Genomic DNA, 19521 nt, shown 5'->3' with positions numbered 1-19521 from the left:
AATGTGTAATGTCTACCATTTATGGAATAATGGATGTGCTGGAAAGTGCCTGATCCTATGATAATAGCCCTTCCGTAATTGATTGTGTCCTTGGGGTGAGGCAGATGAAACAATCATGAGGGTAAAGAACAAAATGCTAGGTTCTGTGAATATTATTCTGGAGATTGTATGCAGTTTTATCTGGGTGCATGCAATCAATGAACAGTGAAATTTTAGTGTATATGCATACAACCATTTTCCTAACAGAATATTTACACATTTTTGTCACAAACTGGGCATAACAATGAATAACTCATGTTTACTTTTTTATCCTAAAGTAGATTCAGATACTACCAACACAAAAACTTTCCGTATTTTCTATTGGCCAAGACTGCAAAGGGACTCTTTCTTTTATATTACTAATCATTGGGGTCTTTGGATTTTTTTCCACTTTGGGATCAAAGGAGAAATCTAGAAAAACCTAAATTATAGTTAAAAGGGTTTGGAATTTTACTAAAAACAAAGTATTTGCAATAAAAGTCTTGTAAGGCAGCCAGTAAATGGCCTTTTGCCCGTAAGATAAAACAGACATAGGTGAAGTCTTCATTTATCATATGTGCCTATCATTTAAACATGGTTTACTTATTGTTGAAAAGTTGAAAACGTTAAATACTGTGCTATGTGAAAAAAGTAAAGGCAGGTCACTGCGGCATATTTTATCATAATAATAATCGTAATGTGTGGTAAAACAGATGGTTGTATGCATTGCGGTGCTATAAATGGCAAACATTGCATGACATGCTGGGTATACCTCAAACTGGATTCTAGTTCTGTATACTCCTAACTCATGCTCTGTTTGTGTATGTGATCATTTTATCTTATTTTATAAGTCTTATATTTATAAGTTTTAGAAGTGCAAAATATTGTTGTAATTTTCACAGTAATTATTTTGGTCCATAAAGGAAACATACATGATAAAATTCAATGGTCTTGTGGCTACTGTACTCACCTTCTTTCTTATCACCATGGGGGGCTCTCATCCTGTACTCTGTGATATCTTTAAATGAGAAAAGAAACAACACTACTTCCCCTTTCTCATTTTTGATGGGCACAATGTCCAGCAGGCACCAGAATAAATCTCCTGTCATTGAAAAAGACACACATAAGCCACACAATCTTTATTAGTTTTAACATGCTAAAAATCTAAAATTAAACAAGCATTGGAAATAGGAAATGTCCTTATGACACCTATAAATAAATGTTATGTGAATGGACTTACCATCTTTCTTGTAGAAGCACACCTCAGCCTGGTATTCCTGCTTCTCCTCCAGAGCTCTCTCAATGCCCTGCAGGACGGTCTCACTTGTCTCCACCCCATACAGGAATCGGCATTTGCAGTTCTTCTGCATGACTTCTGTGCGGCCAAAACCTGTGAGATCACAGAAGCCATCGGAGCAGTACACAATAGGGTAGCCATGTTGGACTTGGGCATTGGCAAGCAGAAAGTTACTGTCTGTGGAAAAAAGAGAGGCAAGCCTTACTTACATAGATACTGGAAAATATCCAAACAGCGGAGGAATCGCTATACCTGGATGAACACCAAAATTAAGTTCAGGCCTTCAGTAGCCATCCTATTCAATCAATAGAATGTACCTCTGTAGGAAAGTATGTCTTATTTTGTTAAACTATAACAAAGTGTGAACACATTTAACCATTACAAAAGCAATTTATTGTAAGAGAATTGCAAACATTTTTTCAAGAAGGTGGATATATTATGGCATTACAGTAAAAGAAAATGTAAGTGTAAGGCCCTGGTCAGCACCAGTATTCACTAGACGACATTTCCCCAATCTTACACTCAGTCTTCACCTTTAGTAAGCCCCCGCTCAGCCTCAGGAGACTGACTGCATCTCCCAGCACAAAGTTGTCCCCAGGACTTAATGCGCCAGAGATGGGGTCTGGGGGTGGTCTGGCAGAGGACCAGGGGCCCACTGATTAAGCACTACTAGGCAAATTCGGAGTACAAGTCAAAATCATACATGGGTGATCAGTCCTCCAAATGAGTTACAGAGGGAGTAGGCACAAGCAAAGTCGGGGTCACACGCAAAGGTCGGTACAGGCTGCATATAAATGATGGGTCAGGAAACAGGCAATGGTCAGCAACAGAAAATCACACAGGAAACTCTACAGTACAGATTAGCCCAGCTAAACGCTACAACAGACAATGAAATCTGAGAGAGGAGCGGCTATAAGGACCCAGAAGCCAATGGCCATCATGGGATTGATCAGGAACTATTCTTCTCATCAGCTGCAGCACAGCTCCAAATTCAGCTGTACAATCTCAGTGTAGGGGATGCCGACAGAGAAAACACAGCTAAAGGGAAACAAGGATGCTGCAAGCTGCAGAGCACTAATTCCTAGAACTCCTCTGCTGCTGTAAGGGCCGCCGCAGGAGGGAATAGGCCAAGTGCACTCTACTGCAGTGGGACACTGCCCGGGATCGTCAACCAGAAGAGCATCTCCTAACGGTAAGTTACTTAAAAATGATTGGGTTTCTACATGTAGAAAAATGAAAAAAATAAATAAAAAAAAACGTAATAAAAATAGCTCTTTTTTTATTGTTTAGAATCTTACATTGTTTATGAGTATTTATTATTTTACTAAAATAGAATATGCTTTGATTTAGAATCTCTATGACCAGGATTTTCATGAGCTATTATATTTCTAAGTTAGATCTTAATGAGAAGAAATCCCATCCAGCACTTAGCAGGTGTTACTGGGAATACAGCATAAAAAAAACCTTCTGTCAAATTAAAATCTATTTATGACCTGTATGTGTTAACATCAGAAAGGTCTCACCTGGGGCTGCTCTAAGCTATAGATAACACCTAAGTCTGTTTTAGAAACTTACATTGCCTAGGTGGATGTGAGAATCCTGTACACTGAGTTGCTGTTTGAGCATATTTTACATATTTTACGGGTCAATGGCCCAAAGACATGAAGACCCTGAAGTCATATCTGGACCAAAAAGGCTGTACTCAAATGTCCCTCTTCTAGATGGGTTGTGCATTCAATTGTTCCTCCTTTAGGATTACAGTACATATATTTACAATTAATTCTACAAATATGGGTGTAAAATAAAACAGCACCACATCATGGCATTACCATTTATACAAATCTTTATTTTAAGGCCATTATACATTATCAAATAATGGCAGATTAATTGAAATAATTACAAGTTTTGGGTTCTAAAGAGATATACAGCTGTTTGATTAAACCAAAACAAAAGCTCAAAAGAAGAGGTAAAGGAGTTTTATGGGTGATTGAGAAATGGATAGTAAGGTAGGATCAATTTAACCCTTTTATTGCATATGTACAGATTTTTTTACGTTTTCTATAGATAAAAATCTGTAAACTTTCCAGCTCTCCAATTATAGGTCACCTTATAAAGGTACCCCTTTCTTCAACCAGGGTTTCTTTATCTAACTAGTCACTGCTGAGATTATGAACCCTTGTTTTGACTAAAATGATGTCTCAAAATTTCACTGACAATTAAAATCTCTGTGATAAGGGGGCAGCAAGGTTAAAGGGGGGGATCCATGTGGGGGAGAGTTGTCCTGGCCCCTGGTAATCCCACAGATCCAAAGATTTGTATCTTTTTAGTAGTGAGGATCAATAGTTTCCTCCTTGATTTAAGCAGTTTACAAAACAAAGCTTCTCCATACCACTCCATTTTCACCATTTCTGGGGACTTATAAGACATAAACTTTTGATCAGGTAAAACTATTTATCAATCCATCCAGTTTTCCCAGCTATTCACATGGTGGATGACATCCAACACAGCAACAGATTCAAACCTGTTTGGATGGGAGTGCAGTTTTTTTCCCTTGATGGTTCCAGGAAAAAGCTAAACCAGTGTAAATTATCATGGAGGCACCAAGAGTTCGTCAGCAGTGTGTAGAGTGAGGAGCAGAAGTACACCACATTAGAGAAGAAAGTCATGTTCTAGCCAATGGCCAGACCCAGGGGAATGGTCCCTACACATGGAGATTTATTAACAACTAAGTGCCAGATGGGGAACTCCAGATGTCAGTTTTTCAGCCCTTCCTTTTTAATGCCAAACATCATCAATTATTCACATTTTTATGCACAATTACAGCATGGGCACTATTTAGTTTCCTACTAACTTTTATCTGCTGTTTGACTGCCCTTGTTGCCAATTGGAAAAATTCTTCTGCATTATGTTCATATTCTTTTAAGTATGGTAAATATTTTACTACTGGGTGGGCAGGATGGACCAGTACACTTGAGAATTTTTGTTCTCATTAATTAGCTAACCACAGCATGCACAATTATGTCTAATGAGACAGAAGGCACAGTGCAACCAAATATCTATCTAACTTTTTCCTTCCAGATTTGCTGACCAGGGAGGCCTTGCAAAGAAATGTTTAGATTATGTCCTTCTCACCTTGTGAAACCTGTACTGAGATAAATATGGAGGCTGCCATTACTTGTAACCTTCTAAAAATGCTATTCCCTGGCTGTTTGGGGTAAAATTGAGTTTGAACCAGAACATATATACAGATTAGAAGGTCAGAGTGCAGTCACGTCCATGGAAAAGTAAAAGATGTGTCCATAAAGGCAGCCTTCATATTATTTCAGTACTATTCCCCCCTTAAAATGTAGGTATAGCCTAAACTTTTTTTTTTGAATAGAGCAAAAGAAGGTTAGAAAACTGTCATTTTTGGGTGACTGCGTACCATTATGGAAATTTGCTTTCACATACTGTCCAGGAAAAACAGGAAGTTAAATAAAATGTCCTAACGTGGTATAGGTTTTCCTCTTTGAGGGATTAGGTAGTTTGAGTTAGGGGTTACTGCACTGAAAAATGTAGGTGTGTCCCATTTCTCTATTAAAAAAAACAGTTTAGACAAATGTTACCCCTTGAGATTTTGGGACTACATTGATAATTGGCTCACCAACAGACAATCCAATGAGTCTCCACCCATGTAAAAGTCTATCAGTTCTTGTATATGCTTTAACAATTATATGTTTGTTATGTCTTTTTTAAATTTGAGTTCAAAATATATATTTTTTAAATGTTTGAAACATATCTGTACAATAAAGAAAATATATAAGAGCCATTTATCCAATTGGTCCCAAAATCTCAAAGGGGCTCTATTTATCCATCTGCCATCTGCCATCTTCTTTCTTCTTTTTCAGAGTTCTTCTTATGTCACCCACTGCACAGGTGTGAGATCGGGTGACGAGTCTTCCTGAAAATGTAAAAAAGTGCTGATCTTACACACTTTTGAGTACTTTCCAGGTAAACCCTTTAGGAAACATGCCTGATCTTAAGCATGCGTAAAAGGAGTAGGAGTGGGTAGGAGGGGGGTATTTAAAACGAAAATACATTTTTGCATTATATAAAAAGTGATAGCCACTCTTTTATGTAATGTTAAAAAGGTGGTGATAGATCCGCTTTATTAATTACTGTCTGGCTCTTGGTGCAATGCTTGGTGCCAATCCTTCTAATCAATTACTTGAATTACTTGTGCTAAACCTTGAACAATTACTCAATATATGAGTTTCCCAGGTCTGAAAGAACTCTGTGGTTCCTAGTTAACATTGGCTGGCTCTGAAATTTGAGTTATTTTACAAACTCTTTGAAAACAAAAATAAAACATATCACGTACACAATACATAGAAGTACCTTTATTGTTTACTATACTTGCTGTTTTAGACAATAAGAATGTTTGATGTGCTCTCAGATCAATGTGACATAATATCAGCAGTACATTTTGGGCCTGCTACTAGAAATTAGAGTAAAACTATGCTGCCACAAATCCTGATGACATTCTTACATCTACAAGCGTGTTAGCCTGGAATCAATGTCTCCCTTGTGAATAGCAATTAATAAAGCTCATTTACCAGAACAGCTATAGTTAGATTAGTAAAACATAACCTATTAAAGTCATAAAATAATATTATCAGACTGCATTGGTATAATCAGAGCCAAGCAGTTGATCAGCTATGCACACCGAGTTAATGAACCCATTACCAGATGACATACAATGATCCTGGTATTTTCCTGAAGGTGCCATTGAAGCCTGATGATAGTAAATGTTACCTTTTCTGTTGGCCACACAATGGTTCTGATTTATTAAAGCTCTCCAAGGCTGGAGAGGATACATTTTCATCCGTGAAGCTGGGTGATCCAGCAAACCTGGAATGCATTTCTTTAATTCATTTGCTATTAGCTAGCAAATGTTTTGAATCCTGGGCCAGATCCATTCCAGGTTTGCTGAATCATCTAGGTTCACTAATGAAAGTGTATCCTCTTTGAGAGCTTTTATAAATCAGGCCCAATATATAGATAATTACTTGCATTGACTTTGTGTTATTTTTTTTGTCACCTATGTTTTTGACACTGTTAGATATTATTTTTGTGATTTTGCTGTTCCTAGCAGCACATTCATGTCACCTATCCCATTTGTTTGCTACCACCCATGTTGTACAATCCTTCCAATCCACACCGGCTTCTGCTTTCACACATTGGCACTTGTTTCCCTGGTGACAGTTGCCATGCTGATGTCCATGGTTGCCAAGTATTGGCCTGGGGAATGGTTAAAATGTGACACAGATGTTGGGTAATAAGCAAAACTGAAAACTTTGTTTTGGTAAAAATATGTATTTTCATAGAAATGTGAAATTATTTGGAAAGCCCTTAAACTCAGAAGGTTGTGGGCTTTCCTGTTAACTACAACAAGGACTTAAAAATCACAGTTTTTCTAACTATACCTCAACTTCAATTTACAGAAAAACTACAGCTGGCAGATAGATCATCCCAATGAAGGGGCCATGGGGAATGTGTGCCTTGTTACTATATGTGTCCATATTAAACCCACTGGGTAAGACTGTCATCAGTGTGTATGTATGCAAAATAATTGTCATTCATTAAAGACAGCAACAGTACTTTCACCTTTATAGCACAGTATATTCCCCAAAACAGAGAATAAATAATTGATATTCCCATAGCTCTAAGCAACATTGCAAATTCGATTTAAAAAGCTATAAGATTTTCTCACCTATTAGGATACCCCATTTGAGTTGTATGTACATATTACCGGTATATGTTGTAAAATCTGAAACCTTTACCAGCATCATGGGGATTGCTAACACTTACAGACCTTTTTAAGTAGAAACAATTACAAATTTGGCATCAGGCAGAATGGAACAGGCGATGTTTTTTCTTTAATAAGAAATCACACCGGCTTGATCACTGCCTGTCTGTCAAAATCCTGTTACTCATCCCAAGGGAAAGGATGGCGGTGCTTGCAGCTGAATGGGGACAGGGAAGTATCCCGAGGACTTATTTCTGCAGACTTCAACCCATATTGTAATGACTGCAGGAATTTCGTTTCTCAAAGCATGTATCCAATCAGATGCTACTGCCATATATGTTTCTCTATGTAACATGGAAAAAATCCAAGATAGGACCCAGCCAAGTATTATTTGTCTAGTGCAGGGCTGGGTATAACAGAGATGTGTACCAAGCTATTTATCAAGCTCTTCTCACCACCCATGTGTCTTACTAGTTGATATAGGCAACACAGGCACTTGGCTTGTTTTTAATAAAATGTTTGACAATGACAATCAGTGACAATCACAGTGACAATTTAAAGTTATACAAGTTATTTATGTGGCCACTAGGTGGCACTGGACAGCATAAGTCCTACTACAGGATTGGTTTGTGGCTACAGAGTTTTTTACCCGACGCGTTCGCCAATAATTTGGCTTCCTCAGTGGTTTTAAAAAGGCTTGCGAAAAATGGCTAGACAAGATGGTTAAGGGAAAAAAACACAAAACAAATCCCTTTGTAGTGTGGGTGCATGGTTTTTATAAACAGACCCCTTGAACTTATCATGAAAGCAAGAAATTCTAATGTGTTTCAATATTCTGCTGAAAACCTTCTAAGTTGGGAATCTCTCTCATTTTGTAGAGGTTTCATCTTACTTCCTCTTTTATCTAAAATATAGAAACTAAATGGGAAATCTTCTCAAAAAATCCCTATATTCTGAAAAACTTGCTTTTACTCTAGTTTAAGTAGCCACTCTTGAGTTTGCATTGAGATGGAGAGTACTGTTTTATGATTCTAGTTCTCAGATAAAAATGAATTACAGAGAATTCAGATTCAGTAAATAATGATCGCGGAACAAATACTAATTGAACTTTATGGTAAAATGTCAAATAGGCAACTAACGTATGTCAAATGCCCTAAGGAGTTAAAATCTTTTGTACTTTTATTACACTAAGCCTGGCTTCAGATACATCAAAAGGTTAAATTAGTCAGTGGTTCAACCAACGCCTATTGCCATGTTTCTAAAAATGCATCAAATAGCATCACAGTAAACATGTTGTTATGGTAACTTTAATAATGAAAGCTTCAAGGTTAAGAGGGGATGCGGCTGAATCAGAAACTTCTTCTTCTCCTAATTTATACAAGAAGCTGGCACAGTGACGGTAATGTTAGCAGCATCCCCCATCCTCCTCGAGACACCCAGATAACATGTAGATGGAACTTTGTATCAAGCATTACACACGCTGTTAGTGTCGTTCTTCCCTTTTACACTTCCATGGACTATGTATTGTACACATATGGCTTGTATGGTGACGGACTTACTACATAAATAGCAAACAGTGCTGTGCAGGTGTCCACCTGGAGAAGGTTGACCATCAGGGGTCAAAAGTAGTCACACAGATAAGAAAATGTTCAGGAAAACTCATTCCTTTTGATGAACCAGGCCGTACCATGGCAGGTATAGACACCAATAATGTTTAGAAGTCGCTCTATATTAACCTCCCTGGCGGTATTCCCAAGTGTGGCTTGGAGTTAATTCTCAGTACCAAAAGCGGTAACCGCAGGGTGACATTGTAAAGGGCTTACCTGGTCCCCACAAGCCTGCGGTGTCCTCAGACGATGCCCGCAAGGCATCTGTGTCCCCTGGCCTAGCGTCCCTGGCGTACCCTGGCGTGAAATTTAAAACAATGTACTGCTTTGACATTTAAAATGACTGACCAAATCATACTGCCAAGAAAGTTAAAGTAGAACTAGCAGTTGAAAAAAAATGATACCACTTAGCTTCACTTTCAAAAAGCTCTCCTGCCATCTGATTCCAGTTGGTCCTGCACTGTCCAAGATTCCTTCTTCTTTCAGGCGTGGACAGGACACTGGTAGCCACAATCTTTTTCTTATGTCACCTGTTCTTGCATTGCAACATTGGGTGACATTTCTTCCAGAAAATGAAAAAAAAGGCACTGATCTCACTACACATGCATGAGATCGGCATTTTTTTTACATTCCAGGAAAGCCCCTCTTGCGCATGCCCAATCTTGGGCATGTGCAGAAGGAGCAGCCCGAAGCCTCCTGGGATATGTGACGTATGTATTATTATTATGATGTATGTATTACAGGAGGTAAATAAATGTTGTCATTATATAAAAAGGTTAGCTACTATTTTATAAAAAAAGTTAAAAATGTCGTGATAGGTCTGCTTTAAGTACAGTGTTGCTCATGGAGTTACAGGTAGTGGCAGTGATGACCATGATGCCATTAAGTTAGGGATATTTTAAAATGTTGAACAATGCTGATACAAGCATCTCTTTCCAGGAACATACCCCAACATTTATTGCCACATGTGATGTGATGTGTCAAGGCAAGTGGAACAATGTGGGAGGGAAAAGGCTTCTGTTTTAATGGCACAATCCAATCACCATGGTGCCCCCAAGCCTAAGACTAAAGGGTAATAATTGAAGTTACAGGATAAAGGAGTGAATTGATTTCAAATCTTGGCCATTCATCACCTGCTACCTGTTGCCGGGGTATGTTTCTGACACTCATCAAAGCTTAAACGATCCATGGATGAGAAGCAAAACATTCTTCAACAAAAAAAAGCAAATCTAGTTAAAGCAAAAGTAAACTAAAAACAATCAAATTACACTTACGCAGCGAGCAAGACTTAAAGGGGCAGTGACTTTTTGAAAAAAAAAGAGTGTTGCAGTAAAATAAAAAAAAAAAAACAACATTTTTACCTTACATAGAAGGGTTGTCTACCTTTCTATGTAAAGTAAAAATGTTGAGTTTAGGTACGCTTTCAATGTAATTAACAGCGAGCTATACTGTCTTTATCTTTGTAAAGATGTCCTGTATGTTATGATTGAAGACCAACTCTGACCAGGTGACTCCTTGGAAAAAGCTCATACACAATATATCAAAATATGTTGGAGTCAAAAAGGTGGTCCAAACTGTTTTGCAGCCTAGGGGCCACTGCATACTCTGTCTGCTATTGTTCTTTTGAGGAGTTCACAAGATCAATAAAATTTTGCAAAATTACCAAATGCAAAATGACCTATGAGGGTCTACTGGGATTTTTCAAAAAACTAACGCCATATCATAATATGAAGACACATTCTATTTATAAAAAAAGGGGTTTTAAAGAGGGGTTTAAGTGATCCCTCTTACTCCTGGACATGGATTTTAAACTGGTGACTCTGGGCCCAATACACAAAGACTTAAATGATTTGTGTTGCGTGTACTTTATAGTGTTTTATTTTTCCTATTTTGGTGTAATATTGTATTGCATTGCCTAATAAAGGCTAAGGCTATGTACACAAGTGCAATAATTGTCTTTTACAATCCTTTCCAGTGACAAACGACTGCATGATGCATGAATGAGTGCTGTAAATATATTGCAGTGTTGTGCTCTATGGAGGGGGGGAGAACGACGGAGCGGCACCCTGCTGCGCTTTCTCCCCTTCACTTCCATTACTATCATTCGTCGTCCATCGTCCGTGGATCCACCAGGACAGTCGTTTGGATGACGAGCACTGTACACACACCAGATTCTCGTATGATATCAGCCCTGAGCTGAATATTGGACGAGAACCACTGCACGTGTGTACGGAGCCTTAGGCCATCAATGAAATAAATGCATGTTATCGTAACACCCTGACAATGATTTAGAGGTTCTAGGAGATGTCTGTTTAGAAGGGGAGGGGGGTTATTATCAGGATTTATATGGCGCAAACATCTTATGCAGCGCTGTCCATTAATGTGGGTTGCAAATGACAGACAGATACAGACAGTGAGACAGGAGGAAAAGAGGATCCTACCCCGAAGAGCTTACAATCTAGGGAGTGGGGGAAGTATCACACAATAGGACGGGAGATATGGAGTGGTGGGAAGTTTAAACTAAAAATCAAATTACGCAGAAAATGATTTTTTTTTTAGTAGTGAAATGGTTTGCTTAAGTTAAAAAAAATAATTCCACACTCATGATAAAATATTTTGATAAGAAACAGATGCAGTTAGAAAATGTATCCATTTTAATGAATTGCTATTTCTGAGTGCCAACAAAACAAGAGTGCTATCTATACCTGTGCCCTTTACTGGTACAGCATTGGTTGGTTTTAGATGCTACACCTTTAGATGCTAGAGTGCTAAAGAAGATCAAGGATATACAAGCTAGCATGGAAAGCCTTAAAGTTGGCCCTCTTCAATACATTATGCAGGCTGACCCAATCCCTCCCCAGATTTGAATGTATTTATAAAATCCACTTTATCTGCCAGCAGTGTGATGGGTCTTAGGGATAAACAGTAAGGTCATATTTAATTCTGTAGAATAAGCATGGAATTGGCTCAAGGAAGCAATACAAGAACATATGGTGTCCCTAGAGTTTATTGCTATCCAGTATTCAGAAATACCATGAACCAGCCAACTGCCGGATCTATTTCAATGTTTTTATAGATCCCATTTGTACTATACAACCATACAACAGTAATAACAACATGCCCAGGATAATAAATTCTAGTCTTGTTTATTTTACAACATATCAATGCTATTAATTTAGGAAGTGTAAGGAACTTACCCGCCCTGCGAGCCCGCGGTGTCCCTGGGGTTCCCAGCCACAGTAGCAGGCAGCATGGCCGAGGCTGCTGTCTGACCTCGGATTGTTACTGACCTGCATTTGCCTTATCCTTCTGTACCTTGCTTGATTGAAATTAACCCTTGCTGTGCTGTGCTGTTTTGAATAAACCTGATTCAAGGATATCTGGAGTTGGTTGTGGTTTGTGTGCCCAGGCGCATTACAGGAAGTTTTTATTACAGTAGTAGACATCATAGGGATGATTATAGGGTGAACATGTGATGAGAAAGCTGAACCTTGATAAAGCAAGTAATTTATCAAGGCAGGCAGCTGTAACTGTGAGGAACAGAACAAATGCATGTACGTCTTCTGTTCTGTTACACCCATCTCTGCCACATTCTTGATAAGCAACCCCACTCTTCCTGGTAATTAGCAATGCCCAGATATACACTCAGTGCTTAATAGAAAAGTTTGAATAAAGTCAAACCTAAGCCTACCCAGTTAAGGCTGAAAAACTCCAGCCTGAAAAGTCTGCATACAGGCTGGAATTTTGTTTTATTTTATTGTATTTTTTTTTCATTTTAGTTTTCTAAAATGGGGACTGTAAGGTCTCTGTATGTAATTGCATTGGAGAGGGATTACAGGTTCACTTTAATTAAACATCTATTGGCCCCCTAACCTAGTAAAAAAGCAAAACTTCTTTGTTGAATTTGACCAGTTGACAGCTCTGAACTGCAAGTGCTCAGAGTTGAGCAGGTTTTGGTTCATCGAATGAAAGGATGATCTCTGATGACATTTGACTATCCTGACTGAAAAATATATTGAAATAAGGATTCCTATCAAGTCAGACACAGTCTGTCTCCTAGTCCTCACACTTCTGGCATGACAAGTGTACTGAACTGAAAAGTTTTGTACTCTTTTTCTTGACTGTTATCAGGATCATATTCTAACCAAGGTAAGAAAATGTTCTTATGTGCAGTTTTCACCAGGTTAAACTTAACTAAGGAACATGAATACAGCATTTTTATTTTCTGAACATTGGAATCTTATGTACCACCTCAGCATACCTGGCTGTAAGGAATGAATGAACCTGTGTGTAGCCAAAGTCTCAAACCCAGAAGAAAAGTTGGTGATAATTCTGATGCTTAAGACTCCGGTGAGTGCCGGTTTAGAAGCAGAACTAAGCTGAAAACCAAAAATTTTTTTTTTAAAAAAAAAAGGGTGTTTCACTTAATAAAACAAAAAATGAATAACATTTTTCTTTACATATAAGGCTTGCCTAACCTTTTATGTAAAGTGAAAATGTTGAGTTTAGGTATGCATATATATATGCACTTGGGTAATAGTTCACTTTGGAAATAATTCCAAGCTATGTGCAAGGAAATTAAAAAAGAAATATTTTTTGGCTGCATATGATTGAATGGTTGAGGTCTTTGGAGTTACTTCTCATTTACTAAACTAAGTGAAATATTCCTTGCTAACGGATAATTTAAAATAATAAAAATAAATATTTGTAAACAACTTATGGTCTTTAACCACCTGAGCGTTACACTGAGGTCTACGACGCTGGAACACGAACACGACGCTGGATGAGCACAGCGGGACCAGGTAAGTGGAGATTTTAATGTACGGAAAATCTCGGGGTTAACCATTATAGCACTTTTTTTTAGCCCGTACCAAGGTCGGGCTTAACGGTCGGGAAGTTAAAGCGTACCTAAACTCAGAATTTTTACTTTACATAAAAGGTTAGACAACCCTTCTTGTGTTCCATCTCCAACTGTATAAAGAAGATACCTAATAAAAGAAGGCTTCTTACCCTACCTTACACTACTTTTCTTTAAAAGGTACAGCTCTACGTATGTCAAACCGCTGCAAGGTTTCTTTCCCTGGTCAGGTAGGTCAAGTGCTTTTTGCCACTCTCACTCACAGTGGTCACTCCTGTGGGATGTCCTGTGCAATAAATGAAGTATGTGCCAGTGGGGTAAACCAAAGAAAGTTACATGGGGAGCAGGAATTCACACACCTTAAGTACACTTAATGTATGTGCATATTTGCAGAGTCTGAGAGAGAAGATGGGCTGACAGGAAGGTAAAACTGCTTGCAAAGAAGAGTTAACATTGACCGAATAGATCTGTTTTATTATCCTTTATTTCATAGGTCATAGAAGGAAGAACTTTTTGAACATTGCATGCAGTGTCCAGAGGCAGCCTGCTGCCTCCATGGACTTGAATTGGTGCTGCTTGCGTTTGCATGTGCAAGAATGTTTAATCCTTTGCAAATGACTTTTACAAGCAGTTTACAATAAAAATGTGAAAACATTGAGTTGAATTGTCAATGGGATTTTGTGGGAATAAATCCTAGGGGAAAACAAATGTAAAAAGTGTACAGTTTTTCAGTATATATTGCATAAAATGTTTGTATACAAATGTTGTGTAAATATTGTCAAAATTTAAAGCTGTACACTTATTTACTTGAACATATTACTGTCAGCAAACTTCTGGGTGGGGGGCTTCAGTTGAGGGCCTACAATGGTGGGTATGGAAACCTTCTTGTTTTACACAATAATATTAGAAAGTGTTTTCCAATGGCTCTCAGTTGCTACCGTCAGCAATGGGTGTCGGTGATGATGAGATGACGGTTAGAATAAGCAATCTATTTGTAAGGATAGTATTTGCTACACTTTAAATGTGGGTGCAGATTGATTTGTGTAGACAGCCACAGAACATTTTTTTTTTATGTTTTGTTTTGCAAACATAAAATTACTCTCAGTTGCTACCATCAGCAACAGGTGCTGGTGATGATGGGATGACAGTCAGAATAAGCAACTCACAGATTGCAGATCAATTTCCCTGACTGCCAGATGATTTTTTTAGCACCTATGGAAGAAAAAAAACACACACAGTATTCCCTGCCTGGCAAAAAAACTAGTGTCAGTGTTCTATTGCTCTTCTTCCGTGTGCTACGCTACTACAGAGCAGTATTCTGTTTCTTTTATAGCATTCCCAGTGCAATGCCCAGATCTTCTCTGCCTCATTCAGCAGCAGCATGAAAAACATGGTATTTCCCGTGAGCACAAGTTGAGTGAAACGTTTTGCTAATCCCGAATGGCTATAATTGGAGAAAGGTGGAATGGGAGTGAAACAAAATAGATGGCCTAGGGCTGTGAGAAGGGGATAGTACAAATTCGGTTCTGTGTGTGTCAGATCTAGAAACAAGTCATGCTCTGCATCCTTTTAGATGAATTTAGGATAATTTAAGGGTTTCCCACCATTTCCCAGCTTCATGAAAAATATTATAACATATGGCTTGTGTATTCTGCAAAAAGAAATGGTGAACTATGGGCAGGAAGATGTATAAGTTGCTACATTTACAATACATTCCAAAAGAACCCTGGTGCCCTGAAGGTGGCCTGCCAGGCCCCAAGTAATTCCTTTTGAGTGTTGGGCACCAGATAGCATTACAATCACTTTTAATGCACCGGCTGCACTCTATTGCTGGCAGCAAAATATATGCACCCCATGTGCAGGCCTATTAAATGTATTTGTCAAATACCACTGTTGGGGTGCACATGTAAAGCAGTGGACAACAAAAAAAAAAACAATGGAAAACAAAATTCAATCCGGAATAACATAGAATAAAACTTTTCTCCCAACTCATTATTGCCCATATAGCTACCCTATCTGCTTACTGTATGACCCTGATTTATTAAAGCTCTCCAAGGCTGGAGAGAATACACTTTCATCAGTGAAGCTGGGTGATCCAGCAAACCTGAAATGGATCTGGTCCAGAATTCAAAACATTTGCTAGCAAATAGCAAATGATTTTTAAAAATCCATTCCATGTTTTCTGGATTACCCAGTTCACTTCTGAAAGTGTATTCTCTCCTGCCTTGGAGAGCTTTCTTAAATCACAGCCTATGTCTCAAAGTAATCTACCATCTGTGTAAACCCCCACTCACACATTATGCATTGCTAGGTCACATCCTGTCTGGACAGAGCTGGACTTTATGCCTCTGAAACTTCCTCATAGTTCCGATGGGTTCACCAAATTTTGCTGAAACCAAAAAAAGGTTTTTTTTTTGCTGAAACCCTGCACGTGCCTCCAATCAGCTGTGACCGCAGGTTCCCATGGTCCCTGGGCTGTACTTATCAATGATAAGTACAGCCCAGGGACTGTGGGAACCTCATTTCAGGTGAGTTACTGTGAAAAAAGGTAAGTAATAAGTAAGTACACACAAATCACATACATTTATTAAAGAATAAATTTCACATTAAAGTCTGGACTTAATATTTGCACTTACATTTTAACCTTTTAGGGAACCAGTAAGGGGATTTTATATGCCTGTACTTATTCTCCATGGTTGGATATCTGGGAGTCACCTTGTTAAAGGGGGCTTCCGGATTCCAGAAATCCCTATGGTTTCAGGGGTAAACTATATATAAAAATTGTGAATTTTGGGAGAGAGATAGCACAACATGGCTACACGGCTAAGAAATACCTGGGAGTAGTTTGTATAGTGTGGAACAGGCTACAGAGCAATATGACACTAAATCTGTTTGTTTCATTCAGTTATTATTTTGTAACAGGATTCTCTTCTAAGAAGAACTAATAGTGTGTTAAATCTAAACCTTTTGACTTATTCCACTTAAATGTGGTTTCAATGAATTATTGTTAGTTTAAAATTGCTCTGTGCATTATCTTTGTTATACGTTACACCATGCATGTTCATGTACATTTTAAGCATTATTATGAATGGATTGCCAGCAAACTTTAGTGCACCAAAAACTGGACCTGAGCACTCATTTTCCCTACCACGGTGTACTAGCACACGCTCATTACGCTTGTGTTGTATCAAGACACCACATTTATTTGAATGAGGAGCCTAACGCACCAACAATCGTGCAGCCATCATTTCTGGCAGCATGCTGCAATGAATCTTCAAAAGTTCTCTCTAGCAACATCGGTGAAAGAGTATTTCTGATTGCTGTGGGTTGCAACACTTTGCATGTGAGCATATTCTTTACATAACTGAATATGTTTGCTAACAAACATTTGCATACACAAATATTCCATCATAGCATATGTGGACAATAGAGCAGCCATAGTTGTTTAATATAACTTCATGCAGTCAACCAAAATGTCCTGAAAAAAAAAGTCAAATGCATACAGTTATCTATCAGCATAATCCCATACTGTAAACCAGATAATAAACTTTGTTCTACATAAAAGCTACTTCGGCTGACACTTGAACTAGTCAGTATGGTTATTATTATGCAATTACTAAGTCAGCCTTCTAAAGGTGATATTTAAGTTTTTGGTAGGGCAGAGTTTAGGTAGGTACCAGCAATAAACATTTATCTTTACATGTGCTGCACAACTGTACTGAATTTTCCTGTTTTTTTACCTATAGATTTTAGAGTTTATTAGAGTTTTTTTACCTTTTTACCTGTAGATGTTGCCGCTCTTTCTGTCTATCCAACGTAATAAGTGGGAATCACAGTATACATTTTTGCAATATATATCACATTTGATATCTTCTGCACATCATATACAAAAATAATTTAGATACAGACTGTAAATTATAACATTAAGTCTATGGGGCTAACACTTAATCTAAACGTGTCCCACAAAATCTTTTTTTTGTTCAATCTGTACAGAAATGTATTTAAACAATAGTACAATTGCTATTGTCATGCCTAAACTAATGAAGCAATCAAAAAAAGCACAAGAACAAAAGATGTGCTCACAAAAGAGAGGGAAAGCACAATACACATTATAAGTGAATACAGCTAAGAAAACCAAATCAGCAGGGAACCTGCTTTCTTTTCTAAATATCTGGCTTTAGTGGGAACTCTCAGGCACCAAAGAGGGGAGTGAACTGCCTTGGAAATGTTACAATGACCATGGTGGGTCCTATAGGCAGACCTGTAAATTTATTTTTTTTAATTTTTTTATGGATTAAATAAACTAGTGTTTGCCTGCCTGTATCTCTATTGGCGTATTTTTTGATTATTACAGTTTTGCCCCAAAAAAAAGAGCGGTCAACTCCAAAAAAATGACCGATCATTAAATGTTGCAAAAGATAAATACCAGAATATTATAGATTATATGGTTTTTAAAACTACAGTCTTTCACTGTTCTTAAAGTGATTCTTTCAGAGTGGGTGGGAAATATTCTCAATTCTATCCTGTTGACCACATGGTAATCTCTCTCTAATGTAAATACTGGTTCTGGTGACAGCTCCAGACAGTGGGAATTCTGCCTACTTTCCTTGTCTGACAGAGAATATAACTCAAGTTCATTACATCAAAAATGTCCAAGCCCAAGTACAATCAAATATCTTCTTGTCAACTGTATAGTCCTAATATTGAAAAAGGTCATCAATGCTTTTTTAAAAATTTAAAGTAGGTAAAGTCATACTTTTTCACTTTTTGATAGACAACTAGGGAAGGATTAGAATACCTGGATTTGTTATATTGTAGTTGGGAAAATCCCCTTTACCTTTTTATCCCTTCTTAAACCCCCTCCCAGATTCCCAGATATAAACTCTTTTTGTTTAGGGTGAGGAAGGGTTAGAAACTTAATCATGGTTCCATGTATCTATACCTATTAGAGAAATTTCACTTTATTTTCAAAAGTGAGAAAAAAATTGAACTGTAAAGCCTGTGATTGGACAGTTGAGTAGAAGAAGACTGATGAGTTAACCTTATGAATGCTGTCAGCCCTCTACATAGGCACCCAATATTTTAGAAAATTTTAGGAAACCATAGCCGCATTAAACTAAGTTATGCTTTAAATGTATTTCATCACAGCTTTAACATGTTCCTTAGTTTACAGACCTTTGCATTAGGAACATTTTGGTATAAGATATAATTCACGTTTAGGTTTGGCTTCTCTGCTGGAGGAACTCATTCAGTTATTTCATCAGGGTATTAGGATGGCTGATTGAAAGCAGGATTTAACTTCAAAGTAATAAACAGCACCTGGCCTACAGTGAAAGGTACCAAATCATTCAATATCTTTCATAATACATAAAATACCTCTCCAGGTGCAGATAAGCACTTTATGAATGATAATTTCTGCAACCAATTGACCGGTATTAAGCACAGTCATCAGGTCTTAATTCATTATAGATAGCAGGGATGTTTACCACCACTCTGACTATGGTTGGCCTGATTATATTCACCTATATTAGGGAGACAGAGATGGCCCCAAGGCAAAGCTATCAATTTGTAGCAGCTGACATCTGAGAGGAGAAGGGTGCCATAGTGCTGAACTATGTAAGGCAGTCATTCTTAATTTGGGTACTGTGGAACCTAGGGTTTCTCCAGAGGTCCCTGACGGTTCCTTGAGCTTTGCCCAATTTGGTGATGACTTCTTAGTTTGTGGCAATTGCCACATGGCCAGCAATGATGCCGATGCTCTTTTTAGCTTTTTTTATCTGTAAGAATAGTTTTCTGACTACCAATGTAAAGGGAATATTCTTTCACTTACCAATAATATAAGGTGCATTCCATGACCTCATACGTTTTAGCAGGGCTTTCCAAAGACCCTAGAGTTATTTGAAGAGTTCCTCAGAGGTGAAAAGACTCAGAAAGAAAAGGCTTAGTAGTTAGC

The 19521-nt window shown here is 38.0% G+C and overlaps 1 protein-coding gene across 1 annotated transcript in view; it reads right to left on the bottom strand.

Moving 5' to 3' along the window:
* The window catches only part of KCNH4 (potassium voltage-gated channel subfamily H member 4), a 135200-nt gene that overhangs the window by 47697 nt on the left and 67982 nt on the right, over nt 1-19521 (bottom strand). Inside the window, exons 2-3 of the mRNA XM_072404032.1 lie at nt 1259-1492; nt 989-1120 (exon numbers count right to left, since the gene is read on the bottom strand). Coding sequence (XP_072260133.1) covers nt 989-1120; nt 1259-1492 — 366 coding nt within the window. The remainder of the gene's footprint in view (nt 1-988; nt 1121-1258; nt 1493-19521) is intronic.

Source organism: Pyxicephalus adspersus, chromosome 3 (genome assembly GCF_032062135.1).
Source record: "Pyxicephalus adspersus chromosome 3, UCB_Pads_2.0, whole genome shotgun sequence".
NCBI lineage: Eukaryota > Metazoa > Chordata > Amphibia > Anura > Pyxicephalidae > Pyxicephalus > Pyxicephalus adspersus.
Note: the sequence above shows the minus strand (reverse complement) of the source record. Positions and strands in the feature narration are given on the sequence as shown.